Genomic DNA, 21,219 nt, shown 5'->3' on the forward strand with positions numbered 1-21,219 from the left:
CCATCCCTCCTTGCCATTCAATGGCTTTACCATAGCTGAATGCCCTATTATCAACATCCTGAGGGTTACCATTGACTAGGAACTGAACTGGACTAGCCATATAATGCTATGACTATAAGAACACATCAAGGCCAGGAATCCTGTGGCGAGTAACCCGCCTCCCACCACCAAACACATCTTCCCTTCACTCCCTCTGTCAGCATTCCGCAGAAACCGTTCCCTCCAAGATAATCTAGCCCACTCCTCCACCATACCCAACGCCTCTCCCATCACCCATGGCACCTTCCCATGCAATCGTAGAATGTGTACCACCTGCCCCTTTTCCCTCTTCCATGCTTAACGTACCAGGCCCAAAACACTCATTCCAGGTTAAGCAGCTTTTCACTTGCACCTCTTTCAATCTGGTCTATGCATTCGCTGCTCCCAATGTGGTCTCCTCTATATTGGAGAGACCAAATGCAGACTGGGTGATTGCTTTGCTGAGCAGCTTCAGTATGTGCGCATTCAGGACCCTGACCTTTCCGTTGCTTGCCATTTTAACACAATGCTCCCATGCCCACATGTTTGTCCTTGGCCTGCTGCAATGTTCCACTAAAGCTCAACGCAAACTGGAGGAACAACATCTCATCTTCCAGTTAGGCACATTACAGCCTTCTGGTCTCAACATCGAATTCAACAACTTCAGATGATTAGCTGTACCCCACCTCGACCCATTTGTTTTCATCCCATTTCATTTATCGTTTCTTTCTTTCTTGTCTTTCTTTATATTTACCTCGCCCCCATCTTATCCACCTTTCCTTACCCTTTCTCCCCTTTGCTTATCCCTTCCCCTCCCCCCCCACCTCCCAACATCTGCATCTGTCCCAGTTTACCCTCTGATGTTAGTTTCTCTGTTGTTTGGTCTTTCACACCTTTTGTTCTCTCTGGGGACTGACATTAGCACTCTTTCCCCTTGGTTTCTGTGGCTATTAGCACTCCGTTTCCCTGGGTTACTGTGGTTATGACATTTTTTATTCTCACACCACAGTATAAATATTTCCCACTTTCTATGTCTTTTAGCTTTGACAAAGAGTCATCTGGACTCGAAACGTTAGCTCTTTTCTCTCCCTACAGATGCTGCCAGATCTGCTGAGATTTTCCAGCATTTTCTCTTTGATCTACAAGGCACATGTCAGGAGTGTGATGGAATACTCTCCACTTGCCTGGATGAGTGCAGCTCCAACAACACTCAAGAAGCTGGGCACCATCCAGGAAAAAGCATCCCATTGGATTGGCACCCCATCCACAAATATTCCCTCCCTCCACCACAGACATACAGTAACAGCAGTGTGTACCATCTACAAGATGCACTGTAAAAACTCAAAGTCTCCTTAGGCAGCACCTTTCAAACCCAAGACCATTACCATCAAGATTCTAGCAAGACAAGGGCAGCAGGTACCTGGGAACACCACCACCTAGAAGATCCCCTCCAAGCCATTCATCACCCTGACTTGGAAATATATCACTGTTCATTCACTGTCACTGGTTCAAAATCCTGGAACTCCCTCGTAAACAGCACTGTGCATGTATTTAGGCCACAGGGACTGTGGTGGTTTGAGAAGCCAACTCAGCGCTATCTTCTCAAGGGCATTTGGGGAAGGGTAATAAATGCTGGCCTAGCCAGTGAAGTCCACCTTCTGTAAAATGAATTTAAATAAGACTTGACAATATTTCATTAACACCCATTGTTCTTTGTCGATTATAACACAATGTCCGTCACCAAACTTTTCACTGGTATTCATGCCTTTCCAAGATTTTTTCTGAATTATGTTCCAATACATTCAAAATATTGTATTTCCCAACAGCTAATAGTGTGAAAAAGTCAGGTCAGTTCATATAATGTTGCATTATATGTACTGTATGCAATTAATCTTTGCATGCGTCATCTAGTTTCACAGCCAGATTTTACCTTGTTTTTGTTCTTTACGGTCTTGATCAATATTCATCCATTGTAACTACTTCAGGTTAAGAAAGTACCCTACATTAACATTGTTCCATGTGGTTTAGTTTACTAGCCCCTGTAAAACTTTTGACTGCAATCCTTGATCATGAAATTTTACCTACGATACACAATTTCTCTTTGTCTTCACTGACGTGTCACAAAATAGTTATTACCTTGAAGATTCTTGCTTGTAAATGTCGATAATATTTTCCACCAACAGATTTCTCTGCAGTCCATAAACACCATGTCTGTCCAGAATAACCTCATGGCGGCAGGATGGACACCTGAAACGACCCCCTGAAACTCCAGCTGTACCACGCGACTATCAACAAAGGAAAATCCAGTTTTGATTACATAGACCAGTATTCACAGAATCCAGGTCTGATATCCAAAAACAGAAATTGAATAAAACCCCACACACAATATTGTACTGCTGCATTCAATGAAATATTTTACAATTGCATGTTAGGTGCAGGGGAACTGTTCTAATGTAGCATTGATGGTGTGATGATCCAATGTGTAGGCTCCCTTTTAAAACCTGCCATTAATAAGTCGTAGAGATTCACTGTTAAGTGATAGCAAAGGATGACCAGCAGACGGAATTGGAACCATAAAGTACCCTGAATGTGATCATTTCAGGCTATCATGCCATGCATATATGCTCATACATCGAATCATGGCTCTTAAAAAACCATGTCTGCATTGTCTGGTAACTCCCTAGTGATCATTCGCATGTTACTTTGCAGGGAAGTTGAGAGAGATATCTGGAAACTTATAGCTATATAATGATGGAATACTGACTAGATCTATGGTGCTGCAGTTGGGAAAGAATCGTGTTTGGAGGATGGTTACTACCACTGGACTATTTGTGTATCTGGCCCAAGGGGGGTGGGGGGGTGGGGGGTGGGGTTTGTGGATAGGAGTGCGGTTGTGGCCAGTGCTTGGAGGGATGTCCTTGCACAGAAACTCTCCCCCATCCTCACCCACTCTGCCCCGGTTCCTTGACCCATCCCTGTACTCTTTCTGCTGTGGCAACCCTGTAGGTTTGGGAGGGCCAGGCCTCCCACATTTCTCTTCTCCTCCTCTGTATCTCCTTCTCCACTCCACCCCCCCCCCCCCCCAACCCCTCCACCCCCACACACAAACACCATGATTAAACTGTTGACTGCGTTGAAAAAGGCCTTGGAGGGCAGCACAGTGGCGCAGTGTTTAGCACTGCTGCCTCATAGCGCAGAGGTCCCAGGTTTGATCCCAGTTCTGGGTCACTGTCCTTGTGGAGTTTGCACATTTTCCCCGTGTGGGTCTCGCCCCCACAACCCAAAGATGTGCAGGGTTGGCCACACTAAATTGCCCCTTAATTGGAATAAATGAATTGAGTTCTCTAAATTTATTTTAAAAAGTGCCTTGGGGACGTAGATAGAGAGGGATCTGAACAGGAAGAGGAACCTGGGCAGCATGTTCATTTTGATTCTCTGAACCCTCCCCGCCAGTGAGAGTAGGAGTGAGCCCCACCTCTATAGATCCTTTTTGACTTCTTCCACCAGACTCGTCAGGTTCCATTTCTAGATCCGTGTCCAGTCGTGGGCTATTTGGATCCCCAGGTAGCAGAACTTAGTCTGGGCCCGTTTGAATGTCAGTCCCCCCAGCTCTGTCCCTCCCCCCCTGTGGATTCTCAGGGAAGATCGTGCTCTTTGCTGGTTAAGCCTGTAATTTGAGAAGGCTCCAAAATCCCTTTGGAGTATCATTATCCCATCCATGCTGGCCCGGGGTTCGAGAGTAGAAGAGCAGGTCATCTGCAAAGAGTGAAACTCAATGCTCTCTGTCTCCCCTTTGGACACCTCTCAACCCCTTCGACAGTGACTCGATTGCCAGGGCAAACAATAGCGGGGATAAGGGGCATCCTTGTCTTGTGCCTCTGTGCAGCCAGAAGTAACTAGGGCTGCTGGTATTTATCCATACACTCGCCATGAGAGCACTGTAAAGTAGTTTCACCCAGGAGGTGAACCTTGGTCCGAACTCAAACCATTCCAGTACCTCTAGGGGGTACTTCTGTTTGACTTCTGCGTCCAAAGAGATGATCACTTCTGGTGTTCTCGCCCCAGGTGGGGTCATTATAACATTCAGCTGGCGGTGGATGTTCGTTGTTAGCTGCCTACCCTTGAGGAAGCTTATCTGATCTTCCACGATTACTTCTGACATGCAGCTCTCCAGTCACCTCGCCAGGGCCTTCGTCAGGATCTTTGCATCAGCGTTTAGGAGTGAGAGGGTCTGTAGCACCTGCATCCTGTCAGGTCTTTATCTTTTTTGGATATCAGTGATATGGAGGCTTGGGCCCAGCATTGGTGGCAGGGTGAGCCATACTAGCGAGTCTGTGAACACCTCAGGCATGTGCAGGGCCAGTGCAAGCGCAAATTTTTTGTAGAAGTCCGCCGGAAATCCTTCCAGCCCCAGCACCTTCCCTGCGTGCATGGAATTGATACTCTCCATGACTTCCCTCTAATGGTGCTTCTAGACCCGTCTCTTATCTTCCCCGATAACTGGCATGTTTAGCCTGACGAGGAACAGCTTATTCTTCGAGTACCCCTCTGGAGGCGTACAGCCCTCGGTACAACGTTGCAAAGGGATCGTTGATCTGTTCTGGGGCTACGACTAGCGTGACGCACCTATCTTTGACCTGAGCTATTTCCCTTGTGGCTGCCTGCTTCCTCAGCTGGTGAACCAACAGGTAGTAGGCTTTGTGTCCATGCTCATAAAAGGTCCCCATGTCTGGCGGAGTTGGTGTACCGCTGTCCCAGTGGAATGCAGTTCAAAGCCCATTTGTAATTTGTTTCTCTCCACCAGTAGTTCCACGATTGGGACCATGGAGTACCGCCGGTCCACCTCCAGTATGGAGTCAACCAGTTGTAGTCTGCCCGCCCTGTCCTTCCTGTCTTTGTGGCCTTGAATGCAATCATTTCGCCCCCGCCTTCAGTTCCTTCCAGTATGTGGAGGGGGTGATGTGACCATCAATTCACGTGAAACAGAGAGTAGATATAAACTGTGGCTTTAATCGACTAGAACACTTCCTGCCTGCGACTGCTCTGCTGGTGAGAGTCGCCGACAGGACTGCTGCTCTTTATACCTCCCCTCAAGGGGCGGAGCCCACAAGGGCACCAACCTGATACATTCCATGTAATATCGTACAATGGTCCATAGGTGGAGCCCACATGGGCAACAGCGTGATACAGTAACATACATGTTGGTTAATACAATACGTTCACCACAGGGGGAATCCTCCCCATTATGATTGTTGGTAACACACCCGTCAATGACATGTGATATCTGGTCACAGAGTGCCTTATCGACCAAGAGGACCGTGGCCAGCCATGGGGGGGGTGGGGGGGGGGGGGGTGGGGGTGGGGGGGGGGGGGGGGGGGCATTGAGCCCGGCCCATCTCAATCCTCACATCTACCGAGTGTGGAGCATGGTTGGAGATTACGATTGTGCAGTATTCTTCTCCTACTACCCCTGGAAGCACCAATTTCTCCAACACAAAGAAGTCGATCCGAGAGTAGACACAGTGGACCCGAGAGAAGAAGGAGAACCCTTTCTGCTTTGAGTACTTGAATCTCCAGGGGTCCATTGCTCCCAACGACACAGCCTGCACGGGTGTTGCTAGCTCCAACTCACCCAGCGTCCTCGCAAATGTCCTATTCCTCCTCTCTAGGCCTTTGCTAGCTCTACTGTCCTGTGGGGCCCTAGAGTTAATCCTAGGCATTTCTTGGTAGTTGTCTTGGAAGGTGGGGGGGGGGGGGGGTTCAATAGTATTAGTGGCCTATTGTTGTGCCAGAAGTGCTGACTTTCTGAGTTCCTGAAGGAGAGCCACCTTTCCTGCACCCGCTCAGCACATCCCCTTCACCGGAAGTGGAAACCGGTGTTCATTCACTCAGCCACTTCTGATCTGGAGTATGAATCATTCGGTCTCTGGTTACAGGTAATGTTCTGCTATAACCTCACTGAATTGGTACATCATTTTAAATTATACCTGCTCCTGCCACATTCGTCTGCACTTCCCAGTGTACAAGATTGGTTGTGCAACTTGATGGTGATGGAGGAAGAGATTCTGCTGCTCTCGGTAGCTCACAGTACTTTAAGAAGATGCCCATTTTGACAGCAACACCTGTTCTTCATCCATCCCAAATAGAGTAGCAGTAGTTGCAGATGACACAAAATAGTTTATTTTTATATTTGTTCATGGCAGATGGGGGCTACTTGCAATGGCACCATTTCCTGGCCATCCTTAGTTACTCCTGAGTGGGTGGTGAACTGCATTTTTGAGCAGCTGCAGTCTAGGTTGGCCAGCTACACCCACAGCACTGTTGGTTGGGGAGGAGGGTGTAGAGTTCCAGGACTTTGACACAGCAACAGTGGAGGAATGATGGTCTCGTTTCAATTCAAGATGGTATTGTAGAAGAAATTGAAGACCAGATGGACTGCAGAGGTTCAAGGAAATGGCTCACCACCACTTTCTCTGGGGCAATTATGGATGGGCAACAAATGCTGGTCTTGCCAGTGATGCAAACACCCCATTAAATATATATTTTTTAAGCAGTGATACCATCGGGTTTCTCTTTACGATACAAAGAACAAAGAAAAGTACAGCACAGGAACAGGCCCTTCGGCCCTCCAAGCCTGCGCCGACCATGCCCATTTCCATCCTATTCATGTATTTGTCAAGATGCTCCTTAAACGTCACTGTTGTTCCTGCTTCCACCACCTCCTCCGGCAGCGAGTTCCAGGCACCCACTACCCTCTGTGTAAATAGGCATAGAACATTGTGAACACACCGTCAGGAGCAGGAAGCACACTTACCACGCTACCAAAATAATTTTCTGTGCCTTTGTTTCCTTTTTGGCATCCTCAAAAGAGATTTGTTATTTGAGAACGGGGGATGATGGGAGCTGGTAGGCCAGGAGTAAGGTGGATACGTGAGAAATACATGTCGATCACTCGAAGTTTCCTTGATATTGTTTGACCTGATGGCCATCAGAACTCAGAGGATCTGGAATTAGTGTTGAAAGTTTCCAGGGTTACTTCCACCGGGCTTAATTTCTGTTCAGCCCACTTGCAACCAGCTAACTTTCTGTACTCCTGGGACCTATGCAGGGAGCCGATTAAAATAGTTACAAGAGCTGATGTCACAAACTTGGCAAAGCCAACTGTCCACCTTGCTTCCACCCAGATTCTGGCTTTGCTCCCAGCAACAATTTTATCAGGGATTGCAAAATTGGCTTGAATAATATAAACACATTATATATAGTCAATAATGTGACCTAGTTCAAAAAAAAAAATTGGAACTAGTTATTTTATTTAAAAATACCACGAAAATCATTTTTGTGAGTGTATAATGTAATAAGAAACAAAAGGTGCGGCCACAGGAGATCTTCCAGCATTTAAGGACTTCCTTTTTCCAAAATTCTGCAATTTGGAAGGATCAAATGATCCAAACAGTAAATCATTCAGCAGGGTTTGATTTGGAAAATATTGAAGTTAAATGCTTGCAAAGGATTGAAACACAAGTTCTCACCAGGATTTTAAGATAGTTACACATCGTAGTAGAGTATGTACCTAAGATTCAATCTTCCTTACTGTTAATTACATTTCCAGTTTGTGGATTCTACAATCTTTGTAAGTTTGCCTCCTATACTCAAGTCCAAAACATCACCATGCAATCAAAAAGAGCTGTGGCCTTAATAGCCCCCCTGGGGCAACAGAGCATATTTCTCTCCAGTTTGATAAACACACATCCCATGGCCAATTCTCTATCCACACTGCCAATGTCCTTTGAAGCCCATGGGCCTAGACTTCGCACACTTTATCGAACACGTATTGAAAATCCATATAAATGTCAACCCTCATTACTTTGAAGAGCTCACGTTAGCGAACTGTCCAGCTCTGAAGTGGAGCCATGCTGGCTCAAAATGTTAACTATGTTTCTCTCTCCACAGAATGCTGCTAGAACTGCTGAGTTTTCCCAGCATTTTCTGTTTTTAATAACAAATCCATGTTGGCTGTAATTTATTAGCCCAGGTTCTTTCAAGCAATTATTTTATAGTATGTAGAAGTTTACCAACTACCATGAAGCTGACTGCGCTATAGTTACCAGTGCCATTATCTCTCTTGCTTTTTCAATTAACATGGTAGCCATTTTGGAAACATCACATGCTCCATGGGTGCTTTTTAACCTCAAAACTCACAAGTTCTTTTCAATTTCATTATTTCAAAAGAGACACAATACATTCTGTAGACTAGAGCTAGACATATTTCAAACCATATTCACTCATTTAATATAAAGCAAGCTTGAAATGCTATAAAAAATATATTGTCCTTCAAAATAATTAATTGCCTATCATAACATGTGTGATATATCTGAATATTGAAAAGTAAAACTTTTGTCTACTCTTTTAAGGTCCATCAGTATTGAATTGCTGTCAGAATTGAGTGGAACTGAAATAATTCCAAATTGCCATTCTGTCAGAGGATAGAGCAAACTGCTTGCAATAAAATACAATTGTTGTTTGAACAATGTTTCCCCCCGTCCACCCCTACAAGTAAGTCTGTACATATTTTATGGAGTGGTTTGCTTTTGGTTCCTTACATCTGGAGCGGTTTTAACTAAGGCTGAAATATACCCGACTCCTAGGAAGCTGCGAGTTTTACACAGGTTTTTTACATTTGAACACATCTTTTACCTGAAAGACGTCATTCGCACATTTTCTGCACAGATTGTGCTGACAGGGCAGGATTACAACAGGTTTGGTAAACATTTCCAAGCATATTGGGCAAATCAGCTGCTTCTCCAGGTTATCCATAGTTTGTGAATCTCTGTAGATTGAACTATATTCCATCGGGATAGACATGTCAGAAACAGATATTTCAGAAAGAATTCAGAACTGAATTGCAGGATATTCTCGTTGTTTTCTCAGATTCTTTCCATTAGAAAATAGTTTAAGCAAGAGCAGGAGAGAGAATTGACAGCTTCACGGTACATTGCTGTTTAACACCGATCTGTCATTGTGTTTAAATTTAAATTGCTGGCCTCATGTGTTGTGCAAGAAGACATGCCATTGCCCATATATGAAAAGTCTAGAATCTTGTGGAAGAACCAGCACTCTGCTCATGTTACTTCCATTCATATCACTAGGGAACATAGCAGTTTTAAGTTCGTGACTCTACAGGCCTACTGGTCTAAGACAAAACTTATTTATAGTGCAAAAGTACAAGTTGTTTTCATACAAATTGAATTGGTCACCACTTGAATTTCACTGTGCTGTACATCTGCTATTAATTTGCGTATTTTCAGTTGATTAATTACAAAATACATTGCCCAGTTTAAATGTCCATTTCTTGATCAGTTTTAGTTTAAAAGCAATATACTGCAGATTTCACTGCCAATCTGGCTTCTACGATTCCATAAGCATTAATTTGGCCAGATTTCTAAAATCCTACACTTTCTAGCGTAATCTATTCTGGAATGCTGAAGAAGAAAAGGGTTGCTGGCTTCCGGTTGCAGTGATGTGGAGCTAAGCCACACGTTCGGTAGCTCCCGCAATATTTGGACTTTCGGGCTCTTTTAAGGGCGCTGGTTCGACTTTTCCCCGGGTGGGAACACGGCCACTGTGCTTGGCTGCCGGTGGATGGGCTGGACCAGGAGCGGAGCGGTCAGAAAATCGACTTTGAAGCAGAGAAAGGTGCGAGGCAAGGAAAACAAGATGGCGGCGGGCGGGGAACCGGCAGCGTGGCAGCAGTGGGCACGGGAGCAGCAGGAGCTGCTTCAGCACTCCTTCAGGGAGCTGAAGGCTGAGATCCTGGAACCGTTTAAGGCCTCGCTGGACAAGATCATGGCGACCCAGACGGCTCAGGCTGCAGAGATCCGGCAGCTACAGCTAAAGACCTCGGAGAACGAGGTTGAGCTCCTGGGCCTAGCAGTGAAGGTGGAGTCGCACGAGGCGCTTCACAAGAAATGGCTGGCAAGGATGGAGGAGTTGGACAACCGCTCCCGTCAGAAGAACCTGCGGATTTTGGGCCTCCCGGAGGGGCTGGAAGGTTCGGATTTGGGGGCCTACGTGGTTGTGATGTTGAACTCGTTAATGGGCGCGGGGTCGTTCCAAGGACCCTTGGAGCTGGAGGGGGCCCATTGAGTGCTGTTGAGGAAGCCAAGGCCGAATGAGCCGCCTAGGGCGGTGCTGGTCCGCTTTCACCGCTTCATTGACCGAGAGTGCGTGCTGCGATGGGCGAAGAAGGAAAGGAGCAGCAGGTGGGAGAATGCGGACATTAGGATCTATCAGGACTGGAGCACGGAGGTGGTGAAGAGAAGGGCTGGCTTCAATCGGGCGAAGGGAGCGCTTCACAGGAAGGGGGTGAAGTTTGGCCTGTTACAGCCGGCTCGCCTTTGGGTCACTTACAAGGACCGCCAGCTCTACTTTGACTCTCCGGAGGCTTTTGTCCAGGCAGAGAAATTGGACTCGAACTGAGGACTGGGGGGGCTGGGGAATGATGTACATTGTCCGGAGGCTTTGTCCTCTTTGGTATCCTTTCGTTTTTAATGGCTATGTTTGATGTTGCTTTTTTGTTGCCCTGCTTCTTCGTTTTTTGGGGCTGTTATTTATTTACTGTGGTGCTTTTTTAGTTTTTTTCCACTGGTGGAGGGTTGGGGAGCTGTTCGCGGTCCCGCTGGGTCATGTGCCCGTCTTTTTCCCGCATGTTGGGCTGGGGGGTCGGGGTTCGGGATGGAAGCGCGAGCTTTCTTCCCGCGCTGGAGGAGTTAGGGGCAGGGCCGGCACTAGGAGGGGAGATTGGTGGTGGTGTTGCATCGGGGGTGGGGTCGTCGGTATTGCGGGGGTAGCCTGGATCAGCAGGAGTTGGCTGACGTAGTGCAAAGATTGGGGTTACGCAGCCAGGGAGGGGCCCTAGCTCGGGGGGGGGGGGGGGAGACTCGGGGGGGGGGGGGAGTAGGGGGGTGGTACCAGGTTGTTGCTGCAGGGGCCGTAGGGAAATGGCTGGTGAAGGGGGGATGGGAGGGAGGTCTGCCACTGTGGGGAATGGGCCTGGGGGTTTTCCTGGGCATGTGGTGAGCCATGGGAGAGCTATGGCTGATCGGCGCAGAGGGAGGGGGAAGACCCCCCAGATTTGGCTGGTCACATGGAACGTGAGGGGGCTGAATGGACCGGTGAAGCGGTCCCAGGTCTTGGCACACCTGAGGGGGCTGGGGGCAGATGTAGCTATTGTGGTGATAACCACTGTAGATATGCATACTTGCAGTAGGGGGATGTATGGCTGTACCTGTAATACAGATTCCCCCGGTAAGCCCCTGCCGGCTAACTCCGCCCACAGGGAGCTTGTGTATAAATATGCGTGTGAGTCACTCAGACCCTAGTCTACAGTTGCAGCCGGAGAAATAGCATCACACAGCAATAAAGCCTCGATTGTACATGTCTCTCGTCTTTGAGTGCAATTGTTAGCACCACAGCTATGCTCCAGGAGACGCACCTTAAGGTGGCGGATCAGGTGAGGCTGAGAAGAGGCTGGGTAGGACAGGTGTTTCACTCGGGGCTCGATGCGAAGAATCGAGGGGTGGCGATCTTAGTTGGGAAGAGCTTGTCGTTTGTTGCATCTAATGTGGTGGTGGACAGTGCAGGTAGATATGTAATGGTGAGTGGTAGACTTCAGGGGGAGCGTGTGGTTCTGGTCAATGTGTACGCCCCCAACTGGGACGATGCGGGCTTCATGCAGCGCATGCTGAGCCAGATTCCGGACCTGGGTGGGGACTTTAATACGGTGTTGGATCCGGCTCAGGATCGCTCGAAGTCTAGGACAGGTAAGAGGCGGGCAGCGGCCTCGGTGCTGAGGGGGTTCATGGGTCAGATGGGAGGGGTAGACCCTTGGAGGTTCTTGAAGCCGGGTGGTAGGGAGTTCTCCTTTTTCTCCCACGTTCACAAGGCTTATTCCTGGATTGACTTTTTTGTTCTCAGCAGGGCGCTGATCCCGAGAGTGGTGGGGGCGGAGTATTCAGCGATAGCCATATCTGACTATGCTCCGCATTTGGTGGACCTGGAGCTGGGGGAGGGGAAGGATTAGCACCCGCTATGGAGGCTAGATGTGGGGCTTCTGGCAGAGGAGGAAGTGTGTGGCCGGGTTAGTAGGGGTATAGAGGGGTATTTGGAAGCCAATGACAACGGGGAGGTGCAAGTTGGGGTGGTTTGGGAAGCGCTGAAGGCAGTAGTTAGAGGGGAGCTTATATCCATTCGGGCGTACAGGGAGGGGGGGGAGGGGGAGAGGATCGAGAGGGAGAGGCTGGTGGAGGAAATGGTAAGGGTGGATAGGAGATATGCGGATGCCCCGGAAGAGGGGCTTTTGAGGAAGTGGCGCAGTCTCCAAGCGGAGTTCGATATACTGACCACCCGGAAGGCGGAGGCGCAGTGGAGGAGGGCGCAGGGGGCGGTATATGAGTATGGGGAGAAGGCAAGTTGGATGCTGGCCCACCAGCTCCGGATGCGGGAGGCAGCTAGAGAGATAGGGGGAGTCACAGATGCAGGAGGGAACTTGGTGCGGGGTGGCAGGGACATCAATGGGGTGTTCAGATCCTTTTACGAGGGGCTGTACCAGGCGGTGCCCCCTAGGGAGGCGGGCGGAATGGACCGCTTTTTGGATGAGCTGGAGTTCCCAAGAGTAGAGGATGAGCGGGTGGAGGGTCTGGGGGCCCCAATCGAATTTGGGGAGCTGATGGAGGCACTGGGGAGCATGCAGACAGGGAAAGCGCCGGGACCTGACGGGTTCCCGGTGGAATTTTACAAGAAGTTTTCAGATCTGCTGGGCCCGCTGCTTGTAAGGACACTGAACGAGGTGAGGGAGGGGGGGCTCTGCCCCCGACAATGTCTAGGGCAATCATCTCTTTGATCCTGAAGCGGGACAAGGAACCCCTCCAGTGTGGGTCCTATAGGCCGATCTCGCTCCTTAATGTGGACACAAAGTTGTTGGCAAAGGTACTGTCCAGAAGGGTGGAAGATGTGGTCCCGATGGTTATCCATGAGGACCAAACCGGGTTTGTGAAGGGGAGGCAGCTGAATTTCAACTGTGATGAATGGTATCGGTTACTGCTGTAACTGTACCATGCCTTTAATACATTGGCCCTTTAAGACCGGGCTTGGAACCCTGGGGGACTCCGCCTCTGGCTCCGCCGGCAGGAAACGGTATACAAGGTGATGCTCACTGGGCAGCATGCTGTGACCACACTTTTCGGCAGCTGTCCGGTTCTCTGGTAATTAAAGCCTTTGAATTACCAATCTTCTCTCCTGTGTTGTAATTGAGGGTTTCTCATCAACATACGGCGGCTTCTTAATGTTCTGATGATGGCGCCGGTGGCTGGGGTGGCGGAAATAGTAGCATCGATGGATGCGGAGAAAGCTTTTGACAGGGTGGAGTGGAGTTACCTGTGGGAAGTGCTGAGGAGGTTTGGGTTTGCTGAGGGATTCATCAGCTGAGTGAGGTTGCTGTACAGCTCCCCGGTGGCGAGTGTGGTGACGAATGGGAGGAGGTCGGAGGACGTCCGGCTTTCCCGGGGGACGAGGCGGGGGTGCCCCTTGTCTCCCCTGCTCTTCGCGTTGGCGATTGAGCCCTTGGCCATGGCGCTGAGGGATTCGAAGAACTGGAGGGGGATTGTGCGAGGGGGGGGGGGGGGGGGGGGGGGGGGGGAGAGGAGCACCGGTTGTCGTTGTACGCAGACGATTTACTGTTGTACGTCGCTGATCCGGCTGGGGAGGTGCCAGAGATGTTGAAGATACTTGGGGAGTTTGGGGACTTTTCGGGCTACAAGCTCAATGTGGGGAAAAGTGAGCTGTTTGTGTTGCCCCTGGGGGACCAGGAGAGGGAGATAGGGGAGCTCCCGTTGAAGAGGGCGGAGAGGAGCTTTAGCTATTTTGGGGTCCAGATAGCTAGGAGCTGGGGGGCCCTGTACAGGCTTAACTTTTCGAGGCTGGTGGAACAGATGGAGGAGGAGTTCAGGAGGCGGGGCGCGCTGCTGCTTTCGTTGGCGGGCTGGGTCCAGTCGGTTAAAATGACGGTGCTCCCGAGGTTTTTGTTTCTTTTCCAGTGCCTCCCCATATTGATTCCGAAGGCCTTTTTCAAAAGGGTGAATAAGAGTATTCTGGGGTTCGTGTGGGCGAGGAAGACCCCGAGAATGAGGAGCGTATTCCTGGAGCGAAGAAGGGAGGCAGGCGGTTTGGCGTTGCCCAACCTGTGTGGGTATTACTGTGCTGCGAATGTTGCAATGATCCACAGGTGGGTGATGGAGTGGGAGGGCGCCGCATGGAAGCGGCTGGAGGTGGCGTCCTGTGTGGGTATGAGTTTGGGGGCATTGGTGACGGCCCCGCTTCCTCTCCCCCTGGCAAGATATTCCACGAGTCCGGTGGTGGTGGCGTCCCTCAAAATTTGGGGGCAGTGGAGGCAGCATAGGGGGGAAGTGAAGGCCTCAGTGTGGGCCCCGATACGGGGCAATCACCGGTTTGCACCAGGGAGAATGGATGGTGGTTTTTTGAGTTGGCATAGGGCAGGCATCAGGCGGATGGGGGACCTTTTCCTCGACGGGAAGTTTGCGACTTTAAAGGAGTTGGAGGGGAAGTGGGGCCTCCCCCCTGGGAATGCTTTCAGGTATATGCAGATTAGGACGTTTGTTAAGCGGCAGGTGGCGGAGTTCCCGCTGCTACCGCCTAGGGGGTGCAGGATAGGGTGCTCTCGGGGACGTGGGTCGGTGAGGGGAGGATCTCGGCGATTTATCAGATGATGCAGGAAGAGGAGGAGGCCTCGGTGGAGGAGCTGAAAGCGAAGTGGGAGGAGGAGCTTGGGGAAGAGATTGACGACGGGACGTGGGCGGATCTGGGGAGGGTGAACTCGTCCTCTTCTTGCTCATGGCTCAGCTTAATTCAGCTGAAGGTGCTGCATAGGGCGCACATGACTGGGGCCAGGATGAGCCGGTTCTTTGGGGGGGGGGGGGGGGGGGGGGGGACAGGTGCGGGAGGTGTTCGGGAGGCCCGGCGAACCACACCCACATGTTTTGGGCATGTCCGGCGTTGGAGGGGTTTTGGAAGGGGTTGGCGGGGACTTTGACCAAGGTGGTAGGTTCCAGGGTGGAGCCGGGCTGGGGGCTCGCGATCTTTGGGGTAGCATCGGAGCCGTATGTGCAGGAGGCGAGAGAGACCGGTACACTGCGTCTCTAGCAGCACTTTGCGTCTCTAGTAGCCCGGCGTAAGATTCTCTTACAGTGGAGGGACGCGAAGCCCCCGAGCCCGGAGGCCTGGATCAATGACATGGCCGGGTTCATCAGGCTGGAAAAGGTTAAGTTTGCCCTGAGGGGGTCGGTACAAGGGTTCTTCCGGCGGTGGCAGCCTTTTCTCGATTTCCTGGCCGGGGGGGGGGGGGGGGGGGGGGGGGGGGTTCGGGATTTGTTAAGGGGGTTTGTTTTTGCGACGGCGTGTTTGCTATTTCTTTTTCTTTCTAGCATTGTTATTAGTTATTAATTTATTACTTTGTATTGGCGGGGATTTCTGTTTCTGTTTAGTTTTACACCTTGTTTACTTTAACTGTTGGGAGAAAATTTGTTGTTGAAAAATTTGAATGAAAATTATTTTTAAAAAAAAGAAAAGGGTTGCTTTTTAACTCCTCTTAAAGATGCTGGTTCTTGCTGGCGTCCAATGCATGTCTGAGAATGTATCAATTCATTGCCCACGTGGCCACTCACCATGCTCAAGCCAAAACAACAGGTGTGAACTATTCAACTCTGCAGAACTTCGCGAATAAGTGCAATCCTCTCCACAAGCATCAATTCCAGCTGGAATTGCCCTTTTTATTACACTGGACCTAACCAAGAGGCAGCAATGTGATGGTCAACTTCGATGCTCACTGCTATCAAAGAACACTGTGAAGAGTGCAGCTGATTTTAAACACAGTGTTCCAAATAGCAGCAGAAGGGAAACTTGGAACGCCCGCTCTCAACCCTGTCTTGCATTTTGGTAACCTGTGGATTTTTGGCACCTGTGGGTGCCCACAAGTGGCTGCACCATGGAGTTCATCCTGTCCGATATGGAGTTCATGCCCTGCATGACAGAGGTTATGACCTCCACCAATGTAGGGCAGAAGTTCTGCACCAAAGTCTCCACTGCGGCCCCCTGCAGAATGCTGGCCTGGCTGCCTCCGGATGCTGGAACAACCTCCTCAGGCAGAAGGCATTTGGACTCCCTCAATCAGTCTTATAATCAGAGAAGTGATGCAGGCATCCCTTGCTCGTGTCCCTTACTCTGCCTTTGGAGTTCCAGCAACTATGGTACAACTGAGCCCAGTGACACATCATCTGACTGGGACTCAAGTCCTGGCGTCCAACAGTGCTTAGAGTGTCGGACCCCTGGGTTTATCGAATTATGGTAGTTTAAACTGGTTGTTGAGGCAACTGAAATTGGCATTGATGCTGTGTTACTGCAGGAGGATGTGCATGTATCGAAAAGCCTGTGGAACATTTTTCAACTAGGTTAAATAATCATCAACAAATGTGGAGTTTGGTTTTGATATAGCAACATTTTGGAAGGTGCACAGATGGCATTTTGCCCGCACTGGGGATCGGGCCTGGCAGTGGCCTTAGGAGGTGGGGTTGGAGTGGGAGGGGGGAAAACCGAGGCGCCATTTTTCAGTGCAGGAAATGCAACTGCGTGTGATCTCAGTGGGGCGTCTCCCGCTGATGCCCCCCCCCAAAAAAAGATTGCCGTTGTATAGCAAGGTCATTCCCGGTGTACCCCACTAATCACACTCAGAACAGACTTGGTTTGTTTTGGGTTAGCTCACACACCTGATCATTAGGAATATGTTCTGCTCAGTGTGTGTCCAAACAAAAATAATTTTAGAATGGAAATTGCAGTAAAGACAGGTTGGCTGGGTTGGAGGAACGAGTGTTTTGATAAACTGTTTCGTCTAGCAACACTACAAACAAATGTTTATCCCAGGTAAGTTGATAACAATGGAGAACAGTGTCAAAGTTTGCTGGTTTGATGACTGAAAATACTTCAATGGGATCAACTACTAATTTTGCTTAGTTACATCAATGTTGCTGGACACCTGGAAATACCAGGAGGAAAGGAGAAACCCACACCATATGGATTGTAAAATCCAAACCAATAATGTCATTCATTTTGTGGGAATTGAGCTACTACAGCTGTCAACTTGTGAAAGGCTATGATTAAAGCATCTCCATCAGGAAACCAAAATCATCGTCTTGGTCAGTAAGCAAGTGGGAAAGGTAGTAATTAAATTAAATTGAATTAAATTTAAAGATTTTGCCACATTTATCTGCCCTGAATCTATTTGTGTCAAATTATTAATAATGGCATGATAAATGTTAGAGTTTTGTTGAGCTATTACCAGTAAAAATGATTCCACCACTTATGCCAGAGCTCATTTTACTAAAAGCCTCAGCTTGTTCCTAATCAAATATAGATTCTGGTACCAGAGATTCTAAACAGTTTCACATTGAACCAATCTGGAATGTGGCAAGGGAGGTTACAAAAGCAATATGAAATGAGCAAGTTAACATAAAAACAGGAGAGTTCTTAAGCTACAACTTAATACTGCTTGTTCTATAAGAAAAAATCATTTTGTACATTTGATCTAGAAATAGTACAAGACACTACACAGAAGTATGATAAGATAAAGGAGTTACGGGGAGGATTGAAAGGTGAATTTCAAGGAGAGTCTACAAATTAAAAAAAATAAGATCACTTGAAATTATGGATTTTGCAGTGGAAGTGTAATTACCCAGCAGGCAGCAACTCTCTTCAATCACGAAACATCAATGAGAGTCAAACTCTCTCGAGCCACATTTACTAACTCCCATGATAGACATGTGTTCTGAACATTGCTGCATTCATTTCTAAAGTTTAAAAAGAGGAGGGGAGCAAGAGATATATCACCAAAGAAAATTACATGGGAACACCAACAAAACCATCATTTGTAAACAGAGGCCGAACACAAAATACACAAATACAGAGGTGTAGTATCGCAATTTGACACAAAGTAGAATTAGAGTAAGAATGTCCAATTTATAACACTGTCAGATCCTAAATTATTTGGGGAATCAATACTGGATGCCACAGAAGGTCCTGATCAGCTCTGAGAAATTCCTCTACCTGCAGAGTCCAAGATCACAGGAAAACACTACCCTCCCTGATAGCGGCAAATTATTTTTGCCCCATTGTTAGAAATAAGAAGCATGTTAAGAATAAACATATTTGGATTTGATTTTTTACACGTACCGAGTACTGTTATGGGCCAGGGCTTGGAAACTCCAAAGTGTATTATGAAAACCAATACCTCTTTTCAAGAGCGTGGCCCAGCACACTGTATTCTCACTTGAATGGGACTGGTCCTTTTCCGAAAATTCTGATCCAGTTCCAACCAGCAGATTCAAACTTATTCCAGAAAGCAACTATATCTTTAAAGTTACCAAGGTAGTTAGCCACAAGCAGTGTGCTCTTTACTGGAATAGCTTTTTAAATGTAAACTGAGGAAAACAGAGGAAACTCTTCTTTCTCCTTCTGCAGGCCAAAGCAGTCAAGCTGAAACCGAAACCTAAAAAAAACCCCTCTCACCTGACAGCCACAGCCCAATGTGCTACAAGTCACATAAGAGACTAAACCTTTCTTAAAGGGGCACTCACATGACAGTACAGTCGAGACAGATCGTTCCATACATGAAGAAACACAGGACATACATAAATACACAATGTAAATACAGAGACACAGGCATTGGGTGAAGTACACAGAATGTAGTACTACTCAGAAGGGAAGATGTGTGAAGACATCATTTCAGTCCATAAGAGGGTCATTCAGGGGTCCGGTAACAGGGGGATGAAGCTGTTTTTGAACCTGTTAGTACACGCTCTCAGACTTTTGTATCTCCTGCCCGATGGAAGAGGTTGGAAGAGAGGATAATCCGGGTGGGAGGGGTCTTTAATTGTGCTGCCCACTTTCCAAGGTAGTGGGAGGTGTAGACAGTCAATAGATGGAAGGAGGTTTTGCTTGATGGCCTAGGCTGTGTTTACAACTCTGTAGTATCTTACAAGCAGCTGCCATAACAGGCTGTGATGAAGCCAGACAGGATGCTTTCTATGCTGCATCTTAAAAGTTGGTAAGAGTCAATGTGGACATGCTGAATCTCCTTACAATAATCTATATTAGTGTCACAAGCAGGCTTACATTAACACTGCAATGACGTTACTGTGAAAATCCCTAGTTGCCACACTACGGCTCCTGGTCGCGTACACGGAGGGAGAATTTAGTATGTCCAATTCACCGAACAAGCATGTCTTTCGGGACTTGTGTGAGGAAATCCACACAGAGACTGGGAGAACATGCAGACTACGCACAGACAGTGACCCAAGCCAGGAATCAAACCCAGAATGTAGTACTACTCAGAATGTAGTTCTACTCAGTAGGGAAGATGTATGAAGAGATTAGTTCAGTCCATAAGAGGGTCATTCAGGAGTCTGGGAACAGCGGGTAGAAGCTGTTTTTGAACCTGTCAGTGCATGTTCTCAGACTTTTGCAGGGTCCCTGGCGCTGTCACAAGCAGGCTTACATTAACACTGCAATGACGTTACTGTGAAAATCCCTAGTTGCCACACTACGGCTCCTGGTCGCGTACACGGAGGGAGAATTTAGTATGTCCAATTCACCGAACAAGCATGTCTTTCGGGACTTGTGTGAGGAAATCCACACAGAGACTGGGAGAACATGCAGACTACGCACAGACAGTGACCCAAGCCAGGAATCAAACCCAGAATGTAGTACTACTCAGAATGTAGTTCTACTCAGTAGGGAAGATGTATGAAGAGATTAGTTCAGTCCATAAGAGGGTCATTCAGGAGTCTGGGAACAGCGGGTAGAAGCTGTTTTTGAACCTGTCAGTGCATGTTCTCAGACTTTTGCAGGGTCCCTGGCGCTGTGCAGCAACAGTGCTAACCACTGTGCTACCATGCTGCCTGATTGGGGAAACATAGGTGCTGTTGTGCTTTATTGGTCGTAGTGTCGATGTGGGTGGACCAGGACAGATTGTTGGTGATGTGCACACCTAGGAATCTGAAGCTGTCAACCATCTGCCAACCCTCAGCACCATTGATGCAGACAGGGATGACATGATACTTTGCATCCTGAAGTTAATGACCAGTTCCTTCATTTTGCTGACGTTGAATGAGAGATTGGTGTCATTACACTATGCGACAGGTTCTCTTTCTCCCTCCTGAACTCTGACTCATCGTTGTTCGGGATCCGACTCACCACGGTCGTGTCATCAGGAAACATTTAGATGGTGTCGGAGCCAAACTTTGCCACAAAGTTGTATGTGTATAAGGACTATAATAGGGGGCTAAGCACGCCACCTTGCGGGGCACCGGTATTGAGGACTATCATGGAGGAGGTGTCGTTGTTTATCCTTACTGTTTGTGGTCTATGGGTCAGGAAGTCAAGGATCCAGTTGCAGAGTGAAAAGCCAAGTCCTAGGTTTTGGAGTTTTGATATGAGCTTGGTTGGGATTATGGTGTTGAAGCCAGAGCTGTAGTCAATGAATAGGAGTCTGACATCGGACTCCTTGTTGTCGAGATGTTCCAGGGATGAGTATAAGGCCAGGGAGATAGCGTCTGCTGTGTACCAGTTGTGGCGGTATGCGATTTGCAGTGGATCAAAGCATTCTGGGAGTATGGCGTTGATGTGTCTCATGACCAACCTCTCGAAGCACTTCATAATGATCGATGGCAACGCCACCGAATGGTGGTCATTGAGGCACATTGCCTGGTTCCTTTGGCACTGGTATAATGGTGGTCTTCTTGAAGCAGGTTGGAACCTCGGAACGGTGTAAGGAAATATTGAAGATGTTCTCAAACACAACCGCCAGTTGGTCTGCGCAGGATCGGTTTGAAGAAGGCCCATCTGACTTCGGAAGCTGTGACGGTGGCTATGGGTGAGTCCGAGGCTGCTGGGGCAGTTGACAATGATTTGATGGTTTCCTGTTCAAAACAAGCATAGAATACATCGAGTTCATCGGGGAGGAGTGCGTTGCTGCTGAAGATTCTACTCAGCTTTGCTTTGTAGCCCATTATGTCGTTGAAGCCTTGCCACAACCGACGAGAGTCAATGCCGTTAGTCTGTGAATCTAGCTTACTCTGGTAT

At 48.4% G+C, this 21,219-nt stretch overlaps 1 protein-coding gene across 6 annotated transcripts in view; it reads right to left on the reverse strand.

Moving 5' to 3' along the window:
* LOC119969548 (A-kinase anchor protein 12-like) overlaps positions 1-9,024 on the reverse strand; it is a 38,103-nt gene extending 29,079 nt beyond the window's left edge. For all 6 annotated transcript variants that reach the window (XM_038803306.1, XM_038803305.1, XM_038803302.1 and 3 more), the window contains exons 1-2: positions 8,713-9,024; positions 2,155-2,303 (exon numbers count right to left, since the gene is read on the reverse strand). In XM_038803306.1, the coding sequence (XP_038659234.1) occupies positions 2,155-2,303; positions 8,713-8,880 (317 nt within the window). In that variant the 5' untranslated portion in view covers positions 8,881-9,024. The remainder of the gene's footprint in view (positions 1-2,154; positions 2,304-8,712) is intronic.
* Between the last annotated feature and the right edge of the window lie 12,195 nt (positions 9,025-21,219).

Source organism: Scyliorhinus canicula, chromosome 7 (assembly GCF_902713615.1).
Source record: "Scyliorhinus canicula chromosome 7, sScyCan1.1, whole genome shotgun sequence".
Classification (NCBI taxonomy): Eukaryota; Metazoa; Chordata; class Chondrichthyes; order Carcharhiniformes; family Scyliorhinidae; genus Scyliorhinus; species Scyliorhinus canicula.